At 38.0% G+C, this 26222-nt stretch overlaps 1 protein-coding gene across 3 annotated transcripts in view; it reads left to right on the plus strand.

Moving 5' to 3' along the window:
* The window catches only part of agap3 (ArfGAP with GTPase domain, ankyrin repeat and PH domain 3), a 214401-nt gene extending 188332 nt beyond the window's left edge, over positions 1–26069 (plus strand). For all 3 annotated transcript variants that reach the window (XM_067435496.1, XM_067435497.1, XM_067435495.1), the window contains exons 14-18: positions 3741–3895; positions 3990–4080; positions 4209–4431; positions 21696–21951; positions 22833–26069. In XM_067435496.1, the coding sequence (XP_067291597.1) occupies positions 3741–3895; positions 3990–4080; positions 4209–4431; positions 21696–21951; positions 22833–23045 (938 nt within the window). In that variant the 3' untranslated portion in view covers positions 23046–26069. The remainder of the gene's footprint in view (positions 1–3740; positions 3896–3989; positions 4081–4208; positions 4432–21695; positions 21952–22832) is intronic.
* Positions 26070–26222: the final 153 nt, after the last annotated feature.

Genomic DNA, 26222 nt, shown 5'->3' on the forward strand with positions numbered 1-26222 from the left:
TTCAGAGATGATGTTTGAACAATCATACTTAATAAAAGCAAAAGTAAATGCTTTGAGTAGTTTGATTTGCCCTTATTATGACCATATTAAGGAAAAAACTACACTTAGAAAGAAATATTTAATAAGGGTTGTATAGAATCCTAGGGTTCTTGACATTTTTAAGACCACTTCATGCCGAAAAGGTTCTATGTAAGGACAAATAAAACACAATTAATTAAATAAATCCATAAAATGATCCCATATTGGGAACCCCTAAAGGATCTATGTAGCGCCTGACAGAACCCTTTAAGGTTCTACATAAAACCTTTCTTCTGAGAGTGTAGTAAACCTCTTAAATGAATACTTCGTTCAACATATTTATCCACATTGTGTATATCCAGGCTTACGCTTGTGGTTCATTTCCAGCAAAAAGAAGCATGAAATGTAAACAAAGAAGAGAGATCAACTGGGGCGACAGACCTTCACCCTTTAGTCCTTGATTTAGACACAAAGCTGCTGGCTCTGTATTGATCTCTGACCTGGAGTCAAGTCCCGTGAATAAATCGGGTAATTGAGGAGGGTGTCAAACTAATTGGATTGTTGCCATTCGCTTGAGGCCACTTGCTCTGCTGAAGTGAACGGGAGTCTTTTATAATGATATGCATGTGTTGAGCGGATCGGTTCAAGTCATCATATGGAGATTATTGATTGGAGATGAGAGTAGACGGAGATCTATATGCTTCACATTCAAGATAAACCGCTGCCTTAAAACCCCATTCAACATCATTTCATTTGAATTTAAAGTTGTGTGCATAGTTTTTAGTTAAGGCTACACTGTAAAAAATTATTTAGAAAAAAAGTTACCTGGTTGCCTTAAAATTTTGAGTTCATTGAAATTAAAATTTTGAGTTAATACAATGAACATTTTTTGAGATTCGACAACCTTTATTAAAATATTATTAAAAGACTTTGTAAGCATATTCGGTAATTGTGTGTGTTTTATTTCTGATGACGCAGTGAAACATGCCAAATAGTGCTATTTTCATGATTTATCACATTTTTATGTAGTTCAGATACAATAATATTTTGAGTTTCTATTTATTAAACAAATTTCCTTCATTGTATCAACTCAAATTTTTAATTTCAATAAACTCAAAATTTTAAGGCAACCAGGTTACTTACTTTTTTAAGTTAAAATAACAAAAAACAAAACATTTTTTTTACAGTGTAGGCATATGATGGTAGAAATGTGCCATCTGGTAGAAATGTTGCTGTTTTGTTTCTATATATATATATATATATATATATATATATATATATATATATATATATATATATATATATATATATATATATATATATATATATATTTATTTTTAATAAAAATTTATTATTGAATTAATTATTTATTTATATTACTTAAATATTTAATTATGCATTTAACGATTTATTTATATATTTCAACATTTATTTAATTTATTTAATAATTAATTATAAATAAATAATCATAAATAAAAAGTAAATAGAATGAAATAAATATAAATTAATTAATACTTATATAAATATGTATAAAAATATAGAATTTCAAGCAAAATATTATATTATATAAAAATATAATATGAATTATAGTATAATATATCATATTATAATATACAGAAAACTCTATATTTTATACATATTTCAAGTGTTGTTTATATTTATTTTTTCTATTTCTATTTTTATTTTATATAGTATATTAATTTTATTATATTATTACCGCCAACCATGTTAAGTTATGTGTATATATATATATATATATATATATATATATATATATATATATATATACATATCATAACATATCATATATATCATTAAAAGAATAATAATAAGAAATAAAGGATAAAAGAAATAAAGAATATATTTTATTATTACCAGCTAAGGTGACCACCCATCCCGCGTAGCACGTGCGCGCACAGCGTTTGAAGCCGAATTCATGCGTCCCGCAAATTGAGACCGTGTCACGCATAATCAGTGCTTGCTTCAGAAAAAAGTTGGTTGATCTATATCCTCGAAGAATCCCAGGCAGCCAATCGAACATTACTCGACAGTTCAGCTCTATACTGTTGCCACACCCACCCCTCCTCAGTTGAACTGCTGACTGGTTGTCAAATTTGTTGTCATGACAGCGCATGCACGTGCCTACCAAGACACACTGGGAAGGAACTTTTAGATGCGCACTTTCCAACTCGAAAAATGCATGCACTGCCATCATCAATTAAAAAGAGATGGGTACAAGAAAGACTGGGAAAATGTATATTTGCGGCTGAAAGGTGTTGAGGGGGATACCGAGAGGGCTTTTTGTGACATTTGCAAAACGTCTTTCTCCATCGGACATGGAGGGCATCACGATTTCAAACAACACTTCAGACTTTACTAACATGCACGTTCACCATCCTTCCTCCCCCTTCTCGTTCCGTGAACTTCTGGAGTTGTGACTTAAGAATTGTTTTAAACTGTTCCTGTGGTGTTGAGCAACTACAATTTTAAAGTGAATAAATTGTAATGAAAAATAAATACAATTAAATGGCTAAAGTAAATCTTAAGTGAAAGTGCATCTCTCAATTCATTGAATGTTCAAAATATTATGATCCTTTATTTAGAAAAAAAATACACATTGGTTGGCCTATTCATGAGCATACATCAGCAATTACATATGTTTAGGGGAATAGGGTATTATTAATATCATGTAAGGTGCTATGTGCTAGAAATGGGCAAACCACTATCAGTGAGTCTGCCCGTGGGGTGGGGCCCGGCCGCGCCAGGCAGTGTCACACATTATCCCTCAGGAACGTACCCCTTGTCCCCCCTTGGCCTTATTAGCAGGTGGTCACGCTATTACCAACTATATATATATCAGTATGGAGGAGAGATTTAAATTAACAGAGAAAGGAAATAATTAACACATGTTGGCACATGACCTTGATAATTCATGATAATTTCTCTAAAAATGAGAGCTCAATAATGTGGTAATGATCATTTTCAGTGGGCATCAATAAATAGCTTTATGTTGTGCATTTTAATGCTAATAAACGGCTTTTATTCTGTAAAAATACTGCAGCGATTGAGTCTGTGAACTTCTTTTCGCCTCATGCAGCTTCATCGGCCGTAATACTCGCGTGTGTAATCATCGTCATATACACATCAAAGTAATCATGGTTTTGAAATGAATGTTGAGCAAATTGCAGAAATGATGGTCTGTTTTTCACCTCTCGCCCCTCATTTGAGCTCCGTAGAAACATTGCGGCACCTCGCGTGTGCTTTTGCGACGTGGAAATTACTGTGACCAGAATGATTAACCCACATTATATTCTATTTAGGCAGCTGCAATAATAATGAGTCTTCACTGGTAATGAGATAAGTACTCTAATGGATGTATTTACCTTTTTAATCACTTGGATTTTACGATGCTGATGAACAACAGCAACTGACACTAATCGCAGATACCCATAATGCACCTTGGATATTGGCCATTTATATGTGTATTTGCAGCCTTTAGCGAAATATGTTTTCTAACTTGAAAATTATGCCATAAATGTTTTTTAGTTATGTTTATTTTTTATTTTAATTATTTATTCTTTAATAAGAAATGTTTATATTTATAGATATTATGTGTTGTCATGTTGCGTAACATTTTTGCTTTCATTGTGGACCCACAAATCATTTCCACACAAAAGTGATCACTGTGTATTCAAACCCATCTCTCACTCGGTGTGTTTCAGAGCAAGAAGAGTCCTTTGAGTTCATCATCGTGTCCCTAACGGGTCAGATGTGGCACTTTGAGGCTTCCACGTTCGAGGAAAGAGAACTCTGGGTGCAGGCCATTGAGAGCCAGATTTTTGCCAGCCTGCAATCCTGTGAAAGCAGCAAGAACAAGGTAAGATGCTATTATGTTCATTTAGGTACCGTGGTAATAGGTCAGTATGTTGTGTCTTTCCACATTGTGATATCTGAATTGTTATGGCACGTAGTCTCGATTAGGAAGCCAGAGTGATGCTGTGACCATCCAGTCCATCAGGAACGTGAGGGGAAACAGCTTCTGTGCAGACTGTGACGCCCCCAGTGAGTCAAACATTATGTGAAGCTAATTTTATAGAGATGTTTGTCTTTTCTGTTGTTGTTGTATGAGTTGTCAAAAGTCATAATGTGCTAAAGTACATTAAAAAAATTTAACTGTCTCTGACCCTCAGATCCGGACTGGGCCAGTCTGAACCTCGGCGCTCTGATCTGCATCGAGTGCTCCGGGATGCACAGGAACCTGGGTACACATCTGTCCCGCGTACGGTCTCTGGACCTGGACGACTGGCCGGTGGAGCTCAGCATGGTGATGACTGCCATCGGGAACGCCATGGCCAACAGCGTATGGGAAGGCTGTGTGGAGGGATACACCAAACCCGGTGTCGACAGCACCAGGTGGGTGGCCTGTTCAAAGCATTAGCTGGTCGCCTTGACGTTTTTTTTATTGTTTTTTTTTAATGGTTTTTACATTAAAAAACATCATAATGAATAAGTTATAGGCTATTTTCTACCCTATTACTTTTTCCTGGTTTTGAGCCTAGCTTCGAGGCTCCGTATTTATAGATATGCTGCATTGAAGACTTAGTAAACGCCCACTGCTATGATTGGATAACAGTTTTATATATTATAATGAGCTTTGGCTCCCCTATCAGTACATGTACACATTTTTTACTCACTTAAGTGTGTTGCATCATTCCAGTCAGATCCAAAATAGAAGGCACAACATCATTTTTTTAATCCTATTCTGTCTGCAAATCCAGTCTTGTTTACAAGCCAATCGGTGGTCAAATTAAGCGAACAAATGCACAATGTCATACCGATGTGAACTGGAACTGCGTTAAAAATAAAGTTCAACCGAATCCCTAATGTTGGAATCCGAAGGGAGCTTATGCAGCGACTGTATTCTTCCACAACCAAGCACTACACAACATTCTGTAATCTTTAACGGCATGTTTATTGCTTGGAAATTCGATCCAGTTTAGCTCCACAAAGGCCTATGTTATTTACCTATTACATGTCATGCACGAGTCGGTGGGCGGGGCTACAGAATTAGGCATTGGTCTTCTTCAGTTGAGGCAGAGTTTCACTGCTCTCTGAAATCACAGGGAAACAAATTTGATATATGAATTCAATATAGGATCATAGTAGAGATGCACCGATTGATCGCCCAGGGATCGGAATTGGCCGATTTTCTGCATGATCAGCCGATCAGTCACACGTCTCTCTGTTTTTGAGCCGATCCGTGTACATGCAGCTGTGAGCGCGAGCGCGGCCGCGACGTGGACGTTTTTTTACTGTGAGCGAAGAAGACACTAATTATGCCATTTGTGAAACTTGACAAACCTACAAACCTAATTAAGACACTTAACTCCATCACCACATGGAACATGTAAAGGTAAAGCTAGCCAGAGCTCAGAGCCAGCCACAGGTCAGCAGCCTCTCCTATCTTTTTCTTGGGATAAGCAGCAAAAAGACCAAAATATAAATGCATTTAAAAAGAATTATAACCTAATTTATGGCACTGGATGACCAGCCGAAAGCATAAACCGTCACTTCATGAGAATTTGCCGTTTCATTTTAGAAAACTGTCGTCATATGAACACAGACACTCCAAGGTCTTGGCGGCAACCCGTCAAAATAAAAGTTTGCTTTAAATTTTTTTTAAATTAACAGAATATATTAGGATAGATTACCTTAGATACATATCTATGTAATAACACTACTACTAATAATAATAATAATTATGCCTAGATGGTTGATTATTTTCCTTTTTTTATAAACAATGTTTACTTTTATACATCATACAGCCTTTACATGTTTATGTATTATTTACTTATAAAAATTATCATCATAAATCCATTTTTTTAAACGGTTAAATAAAAAATATATTAAATAAAAAACATTTAGCTGTGGTACTGAAATTGTGGTACAACATTTATTACCCATAGACAGTAAAAGAAATGGACAGAGCTATCCCATTGACTTCAACGGCGGAAAGTGAGGTCAGTAAAGGAGCACTCACTTCCTGATGGCTGAGCGAACTGCGCAGGCTCAGACTGAGCTTGACGACGTAGATGTGACGTGAGCAACCTGTCTGACAGCTGTAGGTCTTCTAGTAGTTGTGGAAAGTGAAAGCTGAATCACATTGTTTAAATATTTTCTCCCGTTGCTTTTGGCTCACTATGGGCTTCTCCCCTTTCTTCTCTCTTGACTTTATCAGACTTTATGTCTCCACGTCCCCCCGACTGCCTCATAGACAGTAAAAGATTGCTCTGGAGCGTCTCCTCAGGTCTATACAGTAATTTCTCGACTGTGTGACAGAGTCGCATTGGTTAGGATGCAATTGTTAGCCTATTTTTACAAAAAACAGCTTCTGCGGGGCGATAGTGTAAGATACAAGGTAATGGAGCCTTGTATGCATTGTCGTGTTTCTTTATAAATAAACAATGGACAAATGGAGTCTTTAAACGCCTCTGATGTAAAGTTATTCACTGTCAAAGTGACGCAAAAATGAATGGGAGTCAATGGGATGCTAACAGCAGGTGATGGCATGGTTAGCAATGGCCATCCCTATGGGTGGAACGCTTTCCGAGTGCTAGATTACCCCCTTGTTATTACCCAATCACTGAATTTTCAATTATTCTTTCCTGGCACAGAAAACTTCTTTTTTGAGAGTTGTTTAAGTGAGAGAAGATCCTATTGTAATGTTTACTAATTTATTTTATTATAAAAATAAAAATAAATTCTTTGAAGGAACAAGTGGATTTTTGTTTGTATATGCTGTCAATTATAGTTCTTAGAAAAGAAAATCGGTATCGGCCGATCTCACTAACAAAAAATCGAAAATCGGAATTGGCCAAGAAAATTGCAGTCGGTGCATCTCTAGCAATACAAAGATGCTTTTTTAAAACTATATTATGAATCACAATTTGAATTTCTTTCTCTTGAAATCAACCAGCCTTATTTTCTTTACAAAACACATTTTCACGTATTTTTTCTGCAATAAAGAAGAAAATTGAATCTTGAAACACTTTATCTCAACTTGACTGAAAACATAATTATTGTTAAATTATTGCCTAAAGAAAGCTTTGTTTTGCATTGTTTGACATTGTTTGACATTTAAACATGGCATCTTCAAGTGTTTAAGGAAGTGTTGTATGGGAAGGGAAGAGATTACAATGGACTCTTTGTTCAGGCTATGGAAGCATATTCAAGTAAGCATTGCATCCAGTGTCAGTTATATGATCAATGACCTGATTGAGTCAAGGCCTTCACCCAATCATCGGTCCATTAGTACTGTTTAAAGAAGATGAGATGTTTCAGGAGATAATAGGGTCCATAGACCATTGTCTGTAGCTGCTCACCTGCTCAGCTTCCAGGCGATGTCTCGAAGTGTTTCTCCCTTTAAGCTTGACACACACTCTCACGTCCCCAATCTGTCTAATGACCTGGAGAAAAGAGTGTTTTTGGTGGCAATTAAGGACACTATTACAGTCCCAAGCACTCCCCTTGGGGCTGAATGGAGAGCTCTCAGTGGCTCTGACAGCTATCCATCACTCAGGGGGGTGGATCAGTCACTCCTGAGGGTATGAATCCAGTCAGACACCTTGACACCGCCTGGTCTAATGCATCATAATGTAGGATTTATTTGAATGCTACTGCGTTCGCTGCTGATCTGTATCTTTTGCTATCTTTTTGATCCGGTTGAGAGATGCTATCAGATGTGCAGTTAGTGATTTTCTAAGTCTACAGCACGTAACTTGTCATGCAAGTTTGTGTTACAGACATGAATGTAAAGTATGTGGCTTGATGAGGAGAAGCATGCTATTACTTTTCTTAGTGATCGGACTTTTGGAATAAAATATTTGTGTGTGTGTATGTGTATAAATATTTTATTTATACTTAATATCATTTATACTATTAATTAGTTGCTTATTAGCATGTATACTACTAGAATAGTGGCTCTTTATTAATTAAGTTGGATGATATGTCAATAAAAATTCATTACCTCCTTTAGAACTAGTATTTAAAAAGAGATTTAATATAGATTTAAGTTTTATATAGATTGGGTTATATACTGGCTCTTTATTAATACTTATAAAGCACATATTAATGCCTAAAACTGCAAAATGTGCATCTGCATGACCATATTCCACCATATTTCCCTTAATCCTACCAATTCCTAAATTAAACTACCTTAATAACAACTAATAAGCAGGTCTGTGTGTGTGTCTGTGTGTGTGTCTGTGTGTAATGAGAGTACATTTTCTGAGGAGTTTTGATAAAGTGAATATCTGTTTTTTAAACCTACTGACTTGTACGTTTGCTTGCCTGTGTATTTACGTACCTTTGTTTACCTGCTATAATATCTGTTTACAAGACAGCGAAGTGACCTGCTGCTTCATTGTATGCAAGACAGCATCAGGATTTCCCTCAGTGGAGAGCGTGAACAAAGATGTAACAACTGCCCTACAAAAGTGTGCGTGCCACAGATAGCGTGTAAAGGAAGATAGCCCTTTCGATCTACCCACCACCTGGGGTGCTTCAGCTTTCGGTCTCTGTCTGTCTCTCTCTCTCTGTTCTTTTCTCTCACTCAGCGGCGAGTGATGGCTCACAGTTATCTATTGAGTGGTTGGCGGGCTGCAGCCGAGTGCTTTTGACTTGATGAAAGATTATTGATGCTGATATCCCCCCTCACACTTCAGTCGTCAGGACGGGCTCACTGCCGGAGGAGGGAATGTTTTTCATTGTCAGGAGAATCTGATGGTTCACGGCATCCTCCATTTCTCCCGTTCTCTCGCTCGCTCACTCATTCTCTTACCCGCTTGGACAAAAACTGAAAATCTCATTACCGTCATAACTGATTTTCCTTAGTCAAAGAGTAATGGGTGAAACACGGTGTGTATTCAGATTGCACGTACATTCAATATGTAGCCATCAGGGTGCATTTGTTAATTTTTTTCTCAATATGACAATAATTACTGGAGTTTTTTTGCATTATATATATATATATTTATATATACACTCACCTAAAGGATTATTAGGAACACCAGACTAATACTGTGTTTGAGCCCCTTTCGCCTTCAAAACTGCCTTAATTCTGCGTGGCATTGATTCAACAAGGTGCTGAAAGCATTGTTTAGAAATGTTGGCCCATATTGATAGGATAGCATCTTGCAGTTGATGGAGATTTGTGGGATGCACATCCAGGGCACGAAGCTCCCGTTCCACCACATCCCAAAGATGCTCTATTGGGTTGAGATCTGGTGACTGTGGGGGCCATTTTAGTACAGTGAACTCATTGTCATGTTCAAGAAACCAATTTGAAATGATTTGAGCTTTGTGACATGGTGTATTATCCAGCTGGAAGTAGCCATCAGAGGATGGGTACATGGTGGTCATAAAGGGATGGACATGATCAGAAACAATGCTCAGGTAGGCAGTGGCATTTAAACCATGCCCAAATGGCACTAAGGGGCCTAAAGTGTGCCAAGAAAACATTTACACACCATTACACCACCACTACTGTTCCTAATAATCCTTTAGGTGAGTGTATATCACACACACATATATATATATTATAAATCTACACCGATCAGGCATAGCATTATGACCAACATTATTGTGTTGGTTCCCTTTTGCTGCCAAAAACAGCCCTGACCCATTGAGGCATGGACCCCACTAGACCCTTGAAGGTGTGCTGTGGTATCTGGCGTTAAGAGGTTAGCAGAAGATCTTTTAAGTCTTGTAAGCTGCGAGGTTGGATTAAGGTTAGGGTTCTACATGGATGACAGGACCCAAGGTTTTCCAGCAGAAGATTGTCCAAAGCATAACATTGCCTCCGCCAGCTTGCCTTTTTACAATAGTGCATCCTGGCGCCATGTGTTCCCCAGGTAAGCAACGCACACGTTTTCATTTACATCATGTGGATGGCTGCGTGTGTGATTCATCAGCCGTAGGTCCAGTTCTGATGCTCACGTGCCCACTGTTGCCGCTTTCGGCGATGGACAGGGGTCAGCATGGGCACCCTGACTGATCTGCGGCTATGCAGCCCCATACACAGCAAACTGTGATTCACTGTGTATTCTGACACCTTTCTATCAGAACCAGCATTACCTTATTGAGCAATTTGAGCTCCAGTAGCTCGTCTGTTTGATTGGACCACACAGACCAGCCTTATCTCCCCATGTGTATCAATGAGCCTTGGCCGCCCATGACCCTGTGGCCGGTTCTCCACTGTTCCTTCCTTGGAGCACTTTTGATAGATACTGACCACTGCAGACCGGGAACAGCCCACAAGAGCTGCAGTTTTGGAGATGCTCTGACCCAGTCGTCTAGCCATCACAATTTGGCCCTTTACAAACTTGCTCAAATCTTTATGCTTTATCCTTTTTCCTGCTTCTACCACACCAACTTTAAGGACAAAATGTTCACTTGCTGCCTAATATATCCCACCCAATAACAGGTGCCTCTAACACCCACTAATCAGTGTTAGTCACTTCACCTGTCTGTGGTCATAATGTTATGCCTGATCTGTGTGTGTGTCTATATATACGGTCTTAGATTTCCTGTGTCACAGTTTCAGCGCTTGTTTTTTTTGGTTCTTGTTGGTCTTTAACTCATTGGTATGAATGGGTCATTTGGACAGTCAATTATATATGTATCATCAAAATGTCGTTTGACATCAGTGAGATGAGTAATCAGCCTCATTTTACCGTTGTGCAGTCAGGCAGGATTGATTTAACTCTCATCACGGAGGTGAAAACTAACATCCGAGTGAGGATGACAAGTCTCAGTGTTCTCCAAGCTCATTTACAGCCCTGATGACTAATTTAAACCCCATAACACAAGCCATGCGCAGCTGTAATGGACTCTGGATTACTTGTGTACACACTTTCCCATGAGCTAAACACAAATACTCGTGTGAAAAAAGTGTTACTGTTCGATCAGGATGAAAGGGAGTCAAATTTCCATCCACAGTGTCTTAATGAAATAAGCTTATTTTTACTATTTTTATCTAGGTTGTATTGCTAGTTGATAATTGAACCGACAGGTTGATTTGGCGATTCTAGTTTACTGTAAAGTGTGACATATTAATATTATATCTAAACTTTTTTTGGTGTTCATGCTGTCCAATGATTCAAAATTGTTTATAATCATAGTTTTATTTAAATGTTTTTATTTTTATTGTTTAAACACTCATACAAGTTTAAAATATTGAGATTTTTATGTATTTTACTTTTTTCTTTTTATTCTGCTTTAGTACATCTCATAATTATTCATAAAAAAATGTTTAAAATCATATTTTTATTTAAATGTATTTTTAGAGTTTAAGCACTAAAATGACAGATTTATTACAGTTATTTTAAGTTTATTTTATTGATACGGAAGTTAAAATTTTTAGGTTTTTGTTTTACTTATTAGTGTAGTATTTAGTTTTTTAGTATTTATTTTACTTGTTTGTACTGTTTTATTTCAGTAGGGCTGTTTTGTGAACAAAGTTGGCTAAATTCTGTTGAATTTGTCCACTATTTTTCTTTTGAGATGTCAGATTTCTTCAATTCTCTGAATTTGCCTTATATTTGTGCATAAAATCCTCAAGCATTGCTATATTTTCTCCCTCTGTGGTGTTAAAACGGGCAATTTTCTTTTTCTCTTAAACTGAAACCAAATTTGACACTCAATGCGTCTCACCTGCAGATGTGTTTCCAGCCGTTTTAATTATAAATATTGTTTTAATTATTGAGCTGCGTCAATCGATCATGGAGCTCTGTAGGTAATCTGTTAACCAGATTGATAGATTTATGATAGATTTACACAGTTTTGTCAGGAATTCTTGTGTGGCCATCAATCTTGCTGGGTAGAGAGTGCGGTTGGCGCTGCAGAGGTTGGCTCATCCGAGGCTGTTTGGGCTTAAATTAGAAATTGGCAGTTGTGTGTGTTTTCGTGTCAACTCTAATTGCCTGGCACCCGTGTGTTACAAGACTGAGAGAATTCTTTCAGTTGTTGGTGAGACGGGACGCTGACAATTCACACACGTGGATGTCTTTGATTTGGATCGCTTGTGTCGTATTATCGCTTTTATATCTCAATTTAAACTATGTATTATGATGTGGGGTTCATCAACAATTGAATTAAATGCAAAATATATGTCTATACTTGTATCTAGCTAAAACAAGGAACATTTCTCGTTTAGTTTAACTTACTGTACTAAAATAACTAAAACTGAATTAAAAATGTATTTGTGTGTGTGTGTGTGTGTGTGTGTGTGTGTGTGTGTGTGTGTGTGTGTGTGTGTGTGTGTGTGTGTGTGTGTGTGTGTGTGTGTGTGTGTGTGTGTGTGTGTGAGAGAGAGAGAGAGATGTCCCTTCATCACTAAACTCTTTATTTTTATCTTTTTTTATTTTCCTCTCTTTTGCTCTTTTGAGGCTGGATTGAAAATAGATAGCAATTTTGTGCCTCACGGTTTCTCAAAAACACACACACACACACAGACGATGCCCTTCGGCCAGAGCAGGTAATAGCTCTGATGATCCTCCAGTTTGTTTCAGAAATAATTTGCCGTTGCGTCTTCGCCACAGGGCAGTGGCACTAATACAAATGAATCACTTCACTAACCTCTTTCCCCCTCTTACACACCGTCAATCCTTCCTCTCTTTCCCACCTGTCCTCTCTTCTACCTCCTCATCTTATATTTTCATTCTTTGCTTTCCGTTACTGTTTTTTGACCTACGTTATGCTGTGGATGGGGATGAGCTTCTTGTGTAGATTTTCATGATGTTTTTTTTTCTTCTTCATTGATGCACTTTTTGCAAAGAATCAAGTGAGATATGTGTTTGATTGACAGCTCATGCAGTCTTCTTCAGTCAGTAATATATGTGGGAACAGATCTCGGACAGGTTGATTAGACACCAGAATGATGTTTTATGTTATAGTGTTTGAAAATAACAAACAAACAAAAAATTAAGGAATCTAACCACAGTAAAACGTCACAGTAAAACAACTGTACAGTTGTACTGAGCAATATCCTATCAATATATTCTATCCTATCCTATCCTATCCATTTCTGGATTCAGTTTCGGGAATCGACCGTAATTATAAATACATCAGCACATACAGGCGTATGCCTTTTATGACTTAAAATACTGGAATGATAAATGTTTGACATCGCAAATTGCTTTTGCCGTGGCACATTTTCATTTTCCCTTCTAGCAATGAAAATATGTTTTGCTTTCTTGTGGCACATTTTTCAGAGTATTGTTTGTGCTAATATTTTTATTTCATGTTTGTGGCAAAAGGCCATGTAAGTTACCCCCCCCCCCCCCCCAAATTGCTAATAATATTGATGAACATCGATAAACAAATAATTAATTACCAATAATTTAGTCTCCATTGTAAACCTAAAATATTTGAGCTTCACAACACGACACAACTAATTCTTAATGAACTTGATTGAACTTATATGTTAAACATTATTATGAATTTTGCAAAATAGGGCATCCTAAACAGCAACTGAGTGGTTAAATGTCGCTGTTGTTGGTACTGTACATATGTGCTGTACATGCATATGAAGGAGAGCATTGGGCAAGATATAACCAGATAGACTCGCATGGTAGAAACAAAGCTCTTTGTCTGTGAGTCTGTGTTGTGCCTGTTAAGTGTCTAGTACATGAAGCGTCATTCATAAAAGTGAACTACACACTGACACTGTCTCATTGCAAACACTCCCCCTCTGTTTCTTTCTCTCTTCCTGCCTCTCTCTCTTCTTTACAAACGCTCCATCCCTGCTGGGAGGGCCGTTGGGCTCTGCCCTCCCCTCTGTTTGATGTGTCTTTTGAGAGTTTCAGGGGGTTGTTTTGTGTTTGTGTGTGCCGGCGAGGCCCTTCTGAAGTTCCCCTTCCTCTGAGCCCCACTTACCTCCATGAACCCATTCACTTCCTGGTCCTGTGCTCTGATTGGTGGTTTGCCGGAGAAGGCATTCACCTTCCTCCACGCCCTCGTCGTTTGTGTCTCAGACGGTCCACTTTCACTTGCATGTCCAATTGCTTTTTGGGCCTTCCTGGAGAGACGCCTCCCTTCGAGTGTGCGCTACATAGGGACCCTTCTCATAAATCCCTGTTTGCTGTTTAGTCTGGGTTGAGTAATTGCCCTGTTGTTTCTTCCTCCGTATTGGAGTGCATTCATGTGTTCCTGATTCTCTGGGCCAGCCTACAGGAATCATTTTCCCGTTTCTGTGATCATTAGGGTCAGGTGATGCTAGAAAAGCTCTTGTAAACGCTTGACCCGATAGCTCACTCCAGCTGACTGCAAAGAACACCATATATGTTTAGTTGTGTGTATTAAAGGAAAAATAATAGCAAATTCGCTCACTCTAATGTGTGTGTGTGTGTGTGTGTGTGTGTGTGTGTGTGTGTGTGTTTATATTAATTGTGCACATTATCCTGAAGAAAACAAGCTTCTTGTTATCTTTAAGCAAAATGAAAATGAATAAAATGAAAATAAAGAAACAAATATTACTAATATAATAAATATAAATACATAGTTTTATAGTAATAGTAATAATAATTCAATGTATTCATATTTATTATATTAGTAATATTTGTTTCTTTATTTTCATTTTATTCATTTTCATTGTTTTGTTTAAAGATGACAAGAAGCTTGTTTTCTTCAGGATAATGTGCACTGATCAATAAGAAAGGGAATGGGGTCAGTGCTAATTTCATGTTGACTTTAATGATTTATTATTGAGTGACATTATTAAGTGCTAATTTTATTGTTGTTCCCTTTGAAGCAGTTAACAGCATTTAAAGTCAAGCTGGATATAAAGAGTATTTGGTCTCCTTTTCAGACTTATAGTCTCTCTCACACTTGAGTCCCCCGATGTCCCCCAAGCAACCCTGATATTCACTGCAAATATGTGTGTACTAGTGTGTGTGTGTGTGTGTGTGTGTGTGTGTGTGTGTGTGTGTGTGTTTCCTGAATGTGGTTTTCTCCCCCTGCAGAGAGAATCTTCCCTCCATCTCATCACTCTTTCCTGGCCTCCTCGTCCCTCCCTTGCTTTTGACACGCTAAAGCTGCACATTTTATTTTTCTTCCTCCTGCCGAGAGGAAGTGTCTTTTCATGGCTTCTCGGCTTTCTCCCATAAACCCCTCCACACAGTGCCCTGTGTTTGGATTGGGTCTCCATTTCAAACAAAAGTCTGAGGCGGGATTACCAGCCCCTCTCTTCCTCTCTTTCACACTTCTCCTTTCAAGTGGCAGTGGCCAGGGGTATTTGAGAAGCCTGTCGCTGCTTCTGAAATCTTCCTTCTTCCTTTTCAAGGACAGGTGACAATAAACTAAGAGAATCTTTAAAAGCTTCATAAACGGCTGCAGACAGAAATTATTTGGATGCCTAAATACATGCAAATTTATGTTTAAATACATCTGATGTCATCTTAATAAAAGTGAATGTGGACAATGCCATCGAGCTCCTAAAAAATAACTATATTTATAAGTACTATACTAGAAAAACTATTTTACAATTTCACTTTTATTTTGAATGTGAACAGATACCATAAACCTCCCAAAAAAAACATAAAGTATTTTTTATATTAAGTATCTTATTTTTGTATTTTTACTTCATTTATTTTTCACTGTGAATTTAGATGGATCTTATCACGCTCCAAAAATGCAAAAAAGTACCGTATTTTTTATTTTATTGTGAATGTGGATGAATATCATCATGCTCCAAAAAAGTACCTTATTTTATTTGCATTATTATGATTTATTATTATATTTATTTATTATGCCAACATTAATTTTGTCATATGAAAGTGTTGTGTGAGTAACAGACCGAAATTTAAGTTTGCTAAAAATAGCATGCATTTAAAGTCATGTTGAGACATGCCAAGACACATTGTCCAAGATTTGATCTCAGTCAAACTTCATTGGTTTTTAAATTACTTGACAGATGTCCCTGACATCAAACCTGGCTTGATGCACCATTTTTGATTTCACATTTAATCTGTTCCTCATAGAAAGCTGTTATATTGCATAAAAGTACTTATAGTGCACAAGTATTGATCATTTTTATATAGGTCACCATAAGCCTTTATTGTATGGAAAATATCAGCATGATCATTCATCAAAACTTCTCATTTTGTGTTCTCTTTGAGAGAAATCATGTGGGTTTGGAACAACATGAAGATTAGTAAGTGCTGACAACATTTTCATTTATCGGTGAACTATTTCTTTAAATGTCATCGCATTGAGGTGTTTGTTGGTGACACTTTAAATGAATCTGTCCTTTATTGTGTCAAAAGTGATTCTCCCTCGTTAAACTAGGGCAAACTCACCCTCCGCCTTCCCCAAACCTCTCACACTTTCAAACTTCTCTCTTCCTAGAGTTTAAGAGTCGCCCACCCTCTTAAACCCCTGCGATGGCGCGGTGGGTTTCCTGTAAAGAATTCAGATGAAGAGAGAACAACAGGGTGGGTCTCCTCAGAAGAAAAACAAGCTTTGAAAGATTGACTGCTGAAGGAGGAGGGGAGGGAGGCTAATTATACACACACACACACACACACACACTCAGTTTCTCTCTCTCTGAAGAACGATTCACTGTGCCCAGAGTCCATTCAATTGCTCTCTGCCTCGTTCACAAAGACCTGTCAGGATTTTCAGGGAAACAGCATTAAAGATGTGGCTTACTTAATTAGCTCATGCCATTGTTGCCAAAGTGACTTAAACAACACTTGCTCGAACACACGCGATTGTCTTCGGGGGAATATAATGATGGCACGGGATAACTGATTATCAGTTTGGAGATGCCACAACATTTGTTCTGCTTCATAAAGCCAGTGCTGTTCAGCGTAAGAGTGCACTTCTAAAACGCATGTAAACGCTGAGATGTAACTGCTGACTTCATTTAATTAGACATTAAGTGGATCCTTCTAGTATTTTAGGTCAGGTTTGTTTGGTTGCTTATTTTCTTATTTATTTTTTAATGACACCTCAATGTGGTGTATTATACCTTTGCAAGACTGATTAAAGACCATTGAAATGATTTGCAGAAAAGGTTTGGATTTTGCATTTTCTAATGTAAATGTGAGTTGTTTTGCCACGATGCTAGTGTCAAACGGTGAGCTCTTACTGAAAAATGATGCTTCTCTTCCTTTATCCTTCATATTTTGTTTGCATTTTGCAGTTGAAACGTGCGAGTCAGTCCTCCATCAGAGGAAGTGTCTGTTGTTAGCTCGAGTCCGCCGGATAATAAAGGATAATTGTGGCTTCATTTACACTCCCATTGTACCACCAATCACTGATGTGTTATCTGACAAATCCTGTTTAACTGGTTTTGTTAGAAACTAACATTAATTTCAATCATTACAAATTACATTAAAAGGTTAGTTCACCCAAAAATGAAAATTCTGTCATCAATTACTCAATTACCCTTTTTAATGAAACTGAGAGGTTCCTGTCCCTACATTGACAGCTACACAACTTCCACTTTGACACTTCAAAATGTTTCATAAAGAGATCGTAAAACGAATCCATATGAATTGAGCAGACTCGATCACTTTACATGATGAACAGATTGAATTTAGGCTTTTATTCACATGGAAACATTCATCAGTTGTGGTAAGCGGAAGCTCAAGCATGTTCACTCAAGAACCAATGAGGTTCATTCTCGTGTTACACAGCACGTTTGAGCTTCATCAAGAGCCAATGAGGTTCATTCTCGTGTTACACAGCACGTTTGAGCTTCATCAAGAGCCAATGAGGTTCATTCTCGTGTTACGCAGCACGTTTGAGCTTCAGTAAGAGCCAATGAGGTTCATTCTTGTGTTACGCAGCAGATTTGAGCTTCAGTAAGAGCCAATGAGGTTCATTCTCGTGTTACGCAGCACGTTTGAGCTTCAGTAAGAGCCAATGAGGTTCATTCTCGTGTTACGCAGCAGATTTGAGCTTCAGCAAGAGCCAATGAGGTTCATTCTCGTGTTACGCAGCACGTTTGAGCTTCAGCAAGAGCTAATGAGGTTCATTCTCGTGTTACGCAGCACGTTTGAGCTTCATCAAGAGCTAATGAGGTTCATTCTCGTGTTACGCAGCACGTTTGAGCTTCAGCAAGAGCCAATGAGGTTCATTCTCGTGTTACGCAGCACGTTTGAGCTTCATCAAGAGCCAATGAGGTTCATTCTCGTGTTACGCAGCACGTTTGAGCTTCAGTAAGAGCCAATGAGGTTCATTCTCGTGTTACGCAGCACGTTTGAGCTTCAGTAAGAGCTAATGAGGTTCATTCTCGTGTTACGCAGCACGTTTGAGCTTCAGCAAGAGCCAATGAGGTTCATTCTCGTGTTACGCAGCACGTTTGAGCTTCAGCAAGAGCCAATGAGGTTCATTCTCGTGTTACGCAGCAGATTTGAGCTTCAGTAAGAGCCAATGAGGTTCATTCTCGTGTTACGCAGCACGTTTGAGCTTCAGCAAGAGCCAATGAGGTTCATTCTCGTGTTACGCAGCACGTTTGAGCTTCAGCAAGAGCCAATGAGGTTCATTCTCGTGTTACGCAGCACGTTTGAGCTCCTGCAAGAGCCAATGAGGTTCATTCTCGTGTTACACAGCACGTTTGAGCTTCAGTAATAGCCAATGAGGTTAATTCTCGTGTTACGCAGCACGTTTGAGCTTCAGCGAGATCCAGTGACTCTTTCATTTAAGCAGAATATCTGTTTTCTGCGTTTTAAGATCATTTGTCACTTCCACAGTGTAGAGAGATTGTGTGCACATGGTTGCCAGATTGCAAATATTAGGTAACACCGGGCAGAAAATTTATCCTTGTAGCATTTAAGATCTTGACATCTGGCAACTGCAATCATTAAAAACAGTCTATAATTTTTTGACAAAAAGGTCTCGTCTTTTTTTAATCAACGATATTTCATGTTGATATAGCTGCAATTATCATTTGTCAATACAATTATCAAAAAAAGTTTTTTTTCATAGATTTCATTAACGAAATTAACACTTACTACAGTGACTATATATAGACCAGCAAGTATACATTTCATGGGCTAGCTCATTCTCATTCATGCTGTAGATGTCATTATTTATGTCATTTCTCTCTCTCTCTCATCTCTTTGGTTGTTTGCTGTAAACATTAGCACTGCCGTTATGGTGACGGTGTCTTTGTGGAGTTGCGTCCCGAGGGAAAGCCGTCACCCGACATCTCTCAAGACTCTCTTTACCTCTATCAGCTCTCTCTCTCTGTCTCTTCAGTCTGTCACTCACCCCAGCGAGGCAAACAACAGCTCCTTTCTGCTCCCCTTATCACCCGCAGCACGGGGTCAGCAGGTCAGACCGGCACTGAGCATGCTCAGATACACTCGTATCGATTTTAATTTTGCGCTGTACCCCTCGCCATTGCCATGAATGCCAGCAGAAGAGAGGAGCGGGGGCGGTCGGGTGATAGAGAGGGATAGATAGAAGTCTGGTGTGCAGTGAAGAGTTGGACTCCATTCTCTCGTCCAAGTGTGTCTCTTTCAGCCCTTTTCTTTGGGCCTTCGATCTGGCGAGCTGCCGGCAGACCCCTAGAGGGTTGAGGGGCCAGTGTTGAGAGGGCCTCCTTTGTGGGGATTCACCGGGCAGGACTGACAACACTGACAGCGGCGATAAAAAACACGGCTTCCCCCCCTCAACGCACACACTCCTGTATTGTCCACGATAGACATGCTGTTCACAATGTGTAACCTTTCGATAGCCAGACAGACTTTAACCCTCTAGATTCTGATGGAAAACCAGTTTAAAGGAAGTTAACGCTGTGGATGTGTGTGCGCGGTGTGATTTGTACATTTAACCTTCTTCCCTTGTGACCTCTATCATAATCATAGCTGAATTACTCTGGACTTCCTCAAAGTCACAGATAGGCGTATGAAAGAAATATAGACTCTACTGGGATTGTCATTTATTCAGAAGTCACAAAGTTTATCGAATGCATCAAGGTCCAGTGTTGCCACATCTGTTTTCCCGCAGAATTGGTCTACTTCTGCACTGTGACCACGGGTTGTTTCTTTGAGTCCGTGGGTTGAAGCCCCTTAAATGATATTACAGCTGGGTGAATTCATATAATATATTACATTATTAAATGTATTGCATTAAATAATGTATTTACATAAGTAATATATTTTATGATCTAATGCTTAAAAATTAATAATGAAAAATTGTAAGCCTTTTTCTAAGATTTACGTAGTTCAATTAATAGTAAAATTCCACCATATTCAATTGAATCATTGTTACACATTTTAATTGAATAATTGATTAAGGATTGATCAAGGATTATTCAATTAAAAGTGTAAGGTTTATTGAAATCAGTTTAATGGAATTTTACTATTAATTGAAGTATGTTAATCTTAAAAAAAATTGTGTAGCAACTTAAAATTAATTAAATGAAAATATACTGTATATGCTACTGTTGTGTGTGTATATATATATATATATATATATATATATATATATATATATATATATATATATATATATATATATATATATATATATATATATATATATATATATGTATGTATACAGTATGAAAAAAATTATTGTGCACATCTTTAATTTTATACATTTATTTATTCAATTTAGTTATTAAAAAATCTGTGGAAAACATGCCTTGATTATTTTGAACAAGATTTAATTGTTTTTATAGTCTGTTTGTGTATATATATTAGGGATGCCACAATTCTCAATATAATATTGAACCATCCAGTACGGCATTCACGGTTCAATCCACTTTCACAAAAGTTCATTATTTGCGTGTGTTTTAAAGCCTTTTTAGCATTTTAAACATTTAATTGACGTGCTTATGCACGGTTTTACATACGCTGAGTGCGCACACTAAAAGCCTGTCAAACACACATGATTACTGGACTATGTAGTAGTCTTACTGCGCTAATGCTGCACACAAGGTTAACATAAACACAATCGGTTATGTCTAAAGTGAAAGTAAAATCGTCTGTATATTAGATGCATGCAGCAGCAGCGCAGCCAGTAAACATGCCGCTGCTTTTCCTTAAAGGGACAGTTCACCTCTAAAATGATGTCATTAATTAATGTGAATAAAACAAAAAAAGACAATGAGAAAATCACTCACTGTTCTTGACACAAAAAAAACTTTAATACAGTAGCTTTAGGAATCAAGCTATATTTTATATTGAAGACTATGTAGTGTTTTAATTTTACATTTATTCATTAAATTTCATACTTAAATGCTGCTGTACAGTCACTGATGTGACTAGCCATCAGAACCGAACTGAACCGAAAACCATGGTTAAAAACCGAGGTATGGATTAAACCGTGGACAAACTGTATTGTTGCATCTCTACTATACAGCTGTGGAAAAAATTAAGAGACCCCACTTAACATGGATTTCTCAATATTAAGTGGTCTCTTAATTTTTTTCAGAACTTTATATACAGTATGTGTGTATATATATATATATATATATATATATATATATATATACACGCACATATATACACACGAAAATGTTTTAAAATATGGATTTTGCATGTTGATTTTGTTAATTTGTTTTGCTACAATAGACAGATGTTAACTATCAGAAGAACAACTGCAAAATCAAGAATAAAGTTGATCTTCTAGTTAATCCCTATGTGTCTCCTTATTCACAGGGAAGAGAAGGAGCGCTGGATCCGGGCAAAGTACGAGCAGAAGTTGTTCCTGGTGGCTCTTCCTCAGTCAGACGTGCCTCTGGGACAGCAACTCCTGCGGGCGGTGGTGGAGGACGACCTGAGGCTGGTGGTTCTCCTGCTGGCCCACGGCTCCAAAGAAGAGGTCAACGAGACGTACGGGGACGGAGATGGACGTACCGCACTGCACCTGTCCTGCGCTATGGCTAATGTGGTCATCACGCAGCTGCTCATCTGGGTAAGGACACTTGAAACGCCTTGTGATGCCTTCCTTCTTAAAGGGAAAGTTCACCCAAAAATGAAAATGTGATGTTTATCTGCTTACCCCCAGTGCAGCTAACATATAGGGGTGTCTGTTTCTTCAGTAGAACACAAATGAAGATTTTTAACTCCAACAGTTGCTGTGTGCCAGTCATATAATGCATGTAAATGGGTAACAAGCCTATGAGAGCAATAAAAAAAAAACATGTCTAGACAACATGCACAAAGAACCCACACAATATCTTAAGACACAAAACGATCAATTTGTGTGAGAAATCGAGCCATAATTATTCAACGCTATATCCAACATCCTGTAACACGCTTCACTTCCGGTAAGGAAGGTCAATATACACGCTCTGGTGTCGTGTACATGTAAAGACACTTCTGGTATACACGATCTGGCGTAGTTTACAACTAACGCCAGAAGTGAATCTCGTACATGACGCCAGAGCGTGTATATTGACTTTCCTTACCGGAAGTGAAGTGTTCCAGGATGTTGGATATAGCGTTGTATTTGAGGTAAAAAAAATTATATAAATATGGCTCGATTTCTCACACAAACTGATCGTTTTGTGTCTTAAGATATTAATGTGTGGGCTCTTTGTGCATGCTGTCTAAGCACGTTTTTTTTTGTTGCTCTCATAGGCTTGTTACCCATTTACATGCATTATATGACTGGCACACAGCAACTGTTGGAGTTAAAAATCTTAATTTGTGTTCAACTGAAGAAACAAAGACTCCTACTTGTTGGATGCACTGGGGGTAAGCAGATACACATCAAATTTTCATTTTTGGGTGAACTATCCCTTTAAAACTCCCCTCCATCATTCACTTCCAATATTTCTCCCTGTCTCTCAGTACGGTGTGGATGTGAAGAGTCGTGACTCCCGTGGTCAGACACCGCTGTCCTGCGCCCAGCGAGCAGGAAGTCAGGAGTGCGCCGACATCCTCATCCAACACGGTTGCCCCTGCGACGGCGGCGGCCTGTCGACGCCCACGGCCACCCGACACAACCCCAACATCAACAACAATGCTCAGTGCGAGCTGAACCGCAGTGTTAGCATCATGTAGTCGCGTCGATGTTCCCGTAGATGCAATGGCATCCTTTCCCTCAGCAGTACGTCATTATTAGGAAACTGTGCGTAGTGCCATGCGTGTCATGTAAAGCCATTTCCCCATGACAACTTCCTGTGACTAATGTTAGCGTACAGCGAGAATTAGCAGTGTTAACATTATCAATGCGTGTTATTTTAAAGATGAAGAAAATGACTTTTTTAAGGATCCTCTCAGAACAAAAAATCAAATGAGGAGCAATAGGTTTGGAACAAAAATGAGTTTTTATTTTTAAGGTGCATCCGACGTCCGTTCCGAAATCATCAGTAATGGATCCAGTGCGATGTGTTTTGGGGATAGTTCACCAAAACATGTCAATTCTGTCTTTATTTACTCTCCTTCAAGTCGTTCCAAACCTGCATGACTTTCGTTTCTCTGCGGAAAAAAAAACTATTCTGAAGAATGGCTACCAATATTCTTCAAAACATCTCTTATGTTTAACAAAAGAAATAAAAAATACAGAGGTTTGGAACAACATGAACGTGAGTAAATGATGACAAAAATTTATTTTTAGTGGACTATCTCTTTAAATCAGTGATTTTGACGAAACCTGTCAATAATGCATATTTCACCTCAAAGTCAAAAGAAAAGAATATTAGTTTTGCTTCTTTAATTTTAAGGTTTAAATCAGAATAAAACATGAGAATCATAAGGAGAGAAAAAAATCACAATGCAAAAAAAATCTTACGGGTCAAAAAGCAAAATATATTTTATACATTTTTGATTTTGATTTTGAGGTGACCTGAATGTGTTCTTGTGAGTTTCACACAAATACTCATTTAAAAGCTTCATTAAAGTCAACCTAATCGTGAGATTTTTCAGATTTATGATACACATTTAAGTGCGTACTGTACTGAACCCGTATTTCTCTCAGACTTCACTCGTTTAATAGTTGTACCACCATCGTGCCCTTGAACGACGCTCAGAAACACCATGGCTGCTGGGTAAAACATTACCATCTGTAGCATCAGTGTGAGATAACAAAACCCAAATCATCATACTCGTTCCTATTTTACATTTAGCCTTTACGTGATTTTTTTGGAAAGAAAGTGAAAGGCTTGATTACATGACAAATACTGTGTTATTACGGATGCCTTGTCTGAATCATTTCCAGACCGGTCTGAAGTGGTCTTATAACTGTTTGACGCTGTCAGCGGACGGTACCACACGCTAGATTACGAAAATAAGACGCTCTCGCCGCGAAGTGTGTGTATGTTTGTTACGAGCCCAATGACCTCCACACTTGTGACGGTGTGGATGTTTTTGTATCCAGACGTGTGTTTGTTATCGAATGGGATGAACGGGATGTGGATTATGTACAGGTGTGTGTATAAAATAGCTTTTCTTCTCCCTCTTGCAGCTAGCTGTGTGTCGTGTGGGCAGTTTATGGATGTGATGGCCATTATGTACCCATCCGAAACCTATCAGCCTTAACCCTCGTTTGCTAGTGTGTATGGCGTGAACTTTTACGAAACACTCCTTACTTGAAATATAAAATCATGGTTAAACCCTGATTAATATTTGGCACATGTCAGTTAAAGGGAAAGTGGTAAAGCGAGAGGGAGATGTTGAACCGATTTAAATGAGTTTTACCAGACAGTATTTTAAGTTTACATTCATTTTTTTAGGTGTTTTATATGAAAGCTTGTTATGAAAGCTTGTTTCCGCCGGAGAATAAAAACGTTTTTCCCAGAATTGTGAGTTTAAATCTCGCATTCTTACTTAATATCACACACTTCTGGCTTTATAACTCCCAAATTTTACTTTTTTTTCCTCAGAATTGAGTGATATAAAATGAGGTTTGCGAGATATAGTCAGAATTGCGAATCAGGTCCAATTCTGAGGGAAATTACAAGTTTAGATCTCACAATTTCGAATTTGTCACGCAATTCTGAGAAAAAAAATTCAGATTTGTGAGAGAAAAAGTCGTAGTACCCCTTTTATTTTGTATTTTGTGGCAGAAACACGCTTCCATAGCTCGTTTCCACCACAAAATCAAAAAATAGAACAAAATAATTGTGACCTTTTTCCTCTCAATTGCATGTTTATATCTCATAATAAGTCTGAATTGCGAGATATAAAGTGGCAACTTTTTTCTCACAAATGTGATTTTATATCTAACAATTCTGTCTATAATCCTGATGCGTTTTCCCGCTATTGCGAGTTTATATTTCACAATTGTGAGAGGGAAAATTAAGATTCTATGATATTTATTCCATGGTGGAAACCAGCTTAGTTTTACCTTCTAGCAGGTACGTTTTGTTCATATTTTAGTCAGGTTTGTACATGCAACCCTCACATCTAACCAAGCTTTAGGAGGAATGCCATTCAACGGCTTTTAATGTCTGCGGTTAATTGTGTTTTAAACCTGTTTTTAATTCTGGACGGTCATTTGGAGCAACATGCATGTAAAGTTTCCTTTGGTGGTCTACCCATGTGACCCTTTTGACCTTCATAAAGTGAACATATATCAACGTTATGAACATTTTTTTAAATATACGTTGAGTTTGGGCTCCTGTGTATGGCGTGAGGTTACTTGAATGAGCTGGAATATGGCAGTTGAAAATGATAATCAACTCTCGCCCTTCATCCTTGCGACTGCCGGGTTATCGAATGCTGGGATGCGCCTGTAAAGCTCAATAAGTAGCCCAGTACCAGAGAGAGGCACCGTCCTGTTTTTAAGTTCTTTTTGGTACCTGTTTTTGGGTCTCAATGTGTGCACATTGTCTGGCCATTAAGGTACTTTGTGTATTATATGTACATTTGACATATTTATAAAAGCAAGATGTAAATAATTCTTTTTGTTGTTGCTTTTATCGAGCTGTTTGATAATGTTTTGTTGGTTCTGTTCATTTGCCATTGTTTTTAAATGCTCCTTCTGAACGCGACGGAGCGCTATCATGAGAGTTAGCTGTTGTGTGATTGGATGCTTGGCTGGCTATTGACATAATAAACACTCCAATAAAATGATTTATACCATGAGTGCTGAAAAATGTTGTCATTTATTCATCCTATGTCATATGAAATTGTCAAATTTCCCTCTTTTTTCTCAATGTTTATAGCCTCGAAATCTAGACGCACCCTAGCGGCAGCAAATCTAATCTGCCCGCGAGTGTTGTCTAGGAACTCTCAATA

Source organism: Pseudorasbora parva, chromosome 24, assembly GCF_024679245.1.
Source record: "Pseudorasbora parva isolate DD20220531a chromosome 24, ASM2467924v1, whole genome shotgun sequence".
In the NCBI taxonomy this organism is placed as follows: Eukaryota; Metazoa; Chordata; class Actinopteri; order Cypriniformes; family Gobionidae; genus Pseudorasbora; species Pseudorasbora parva.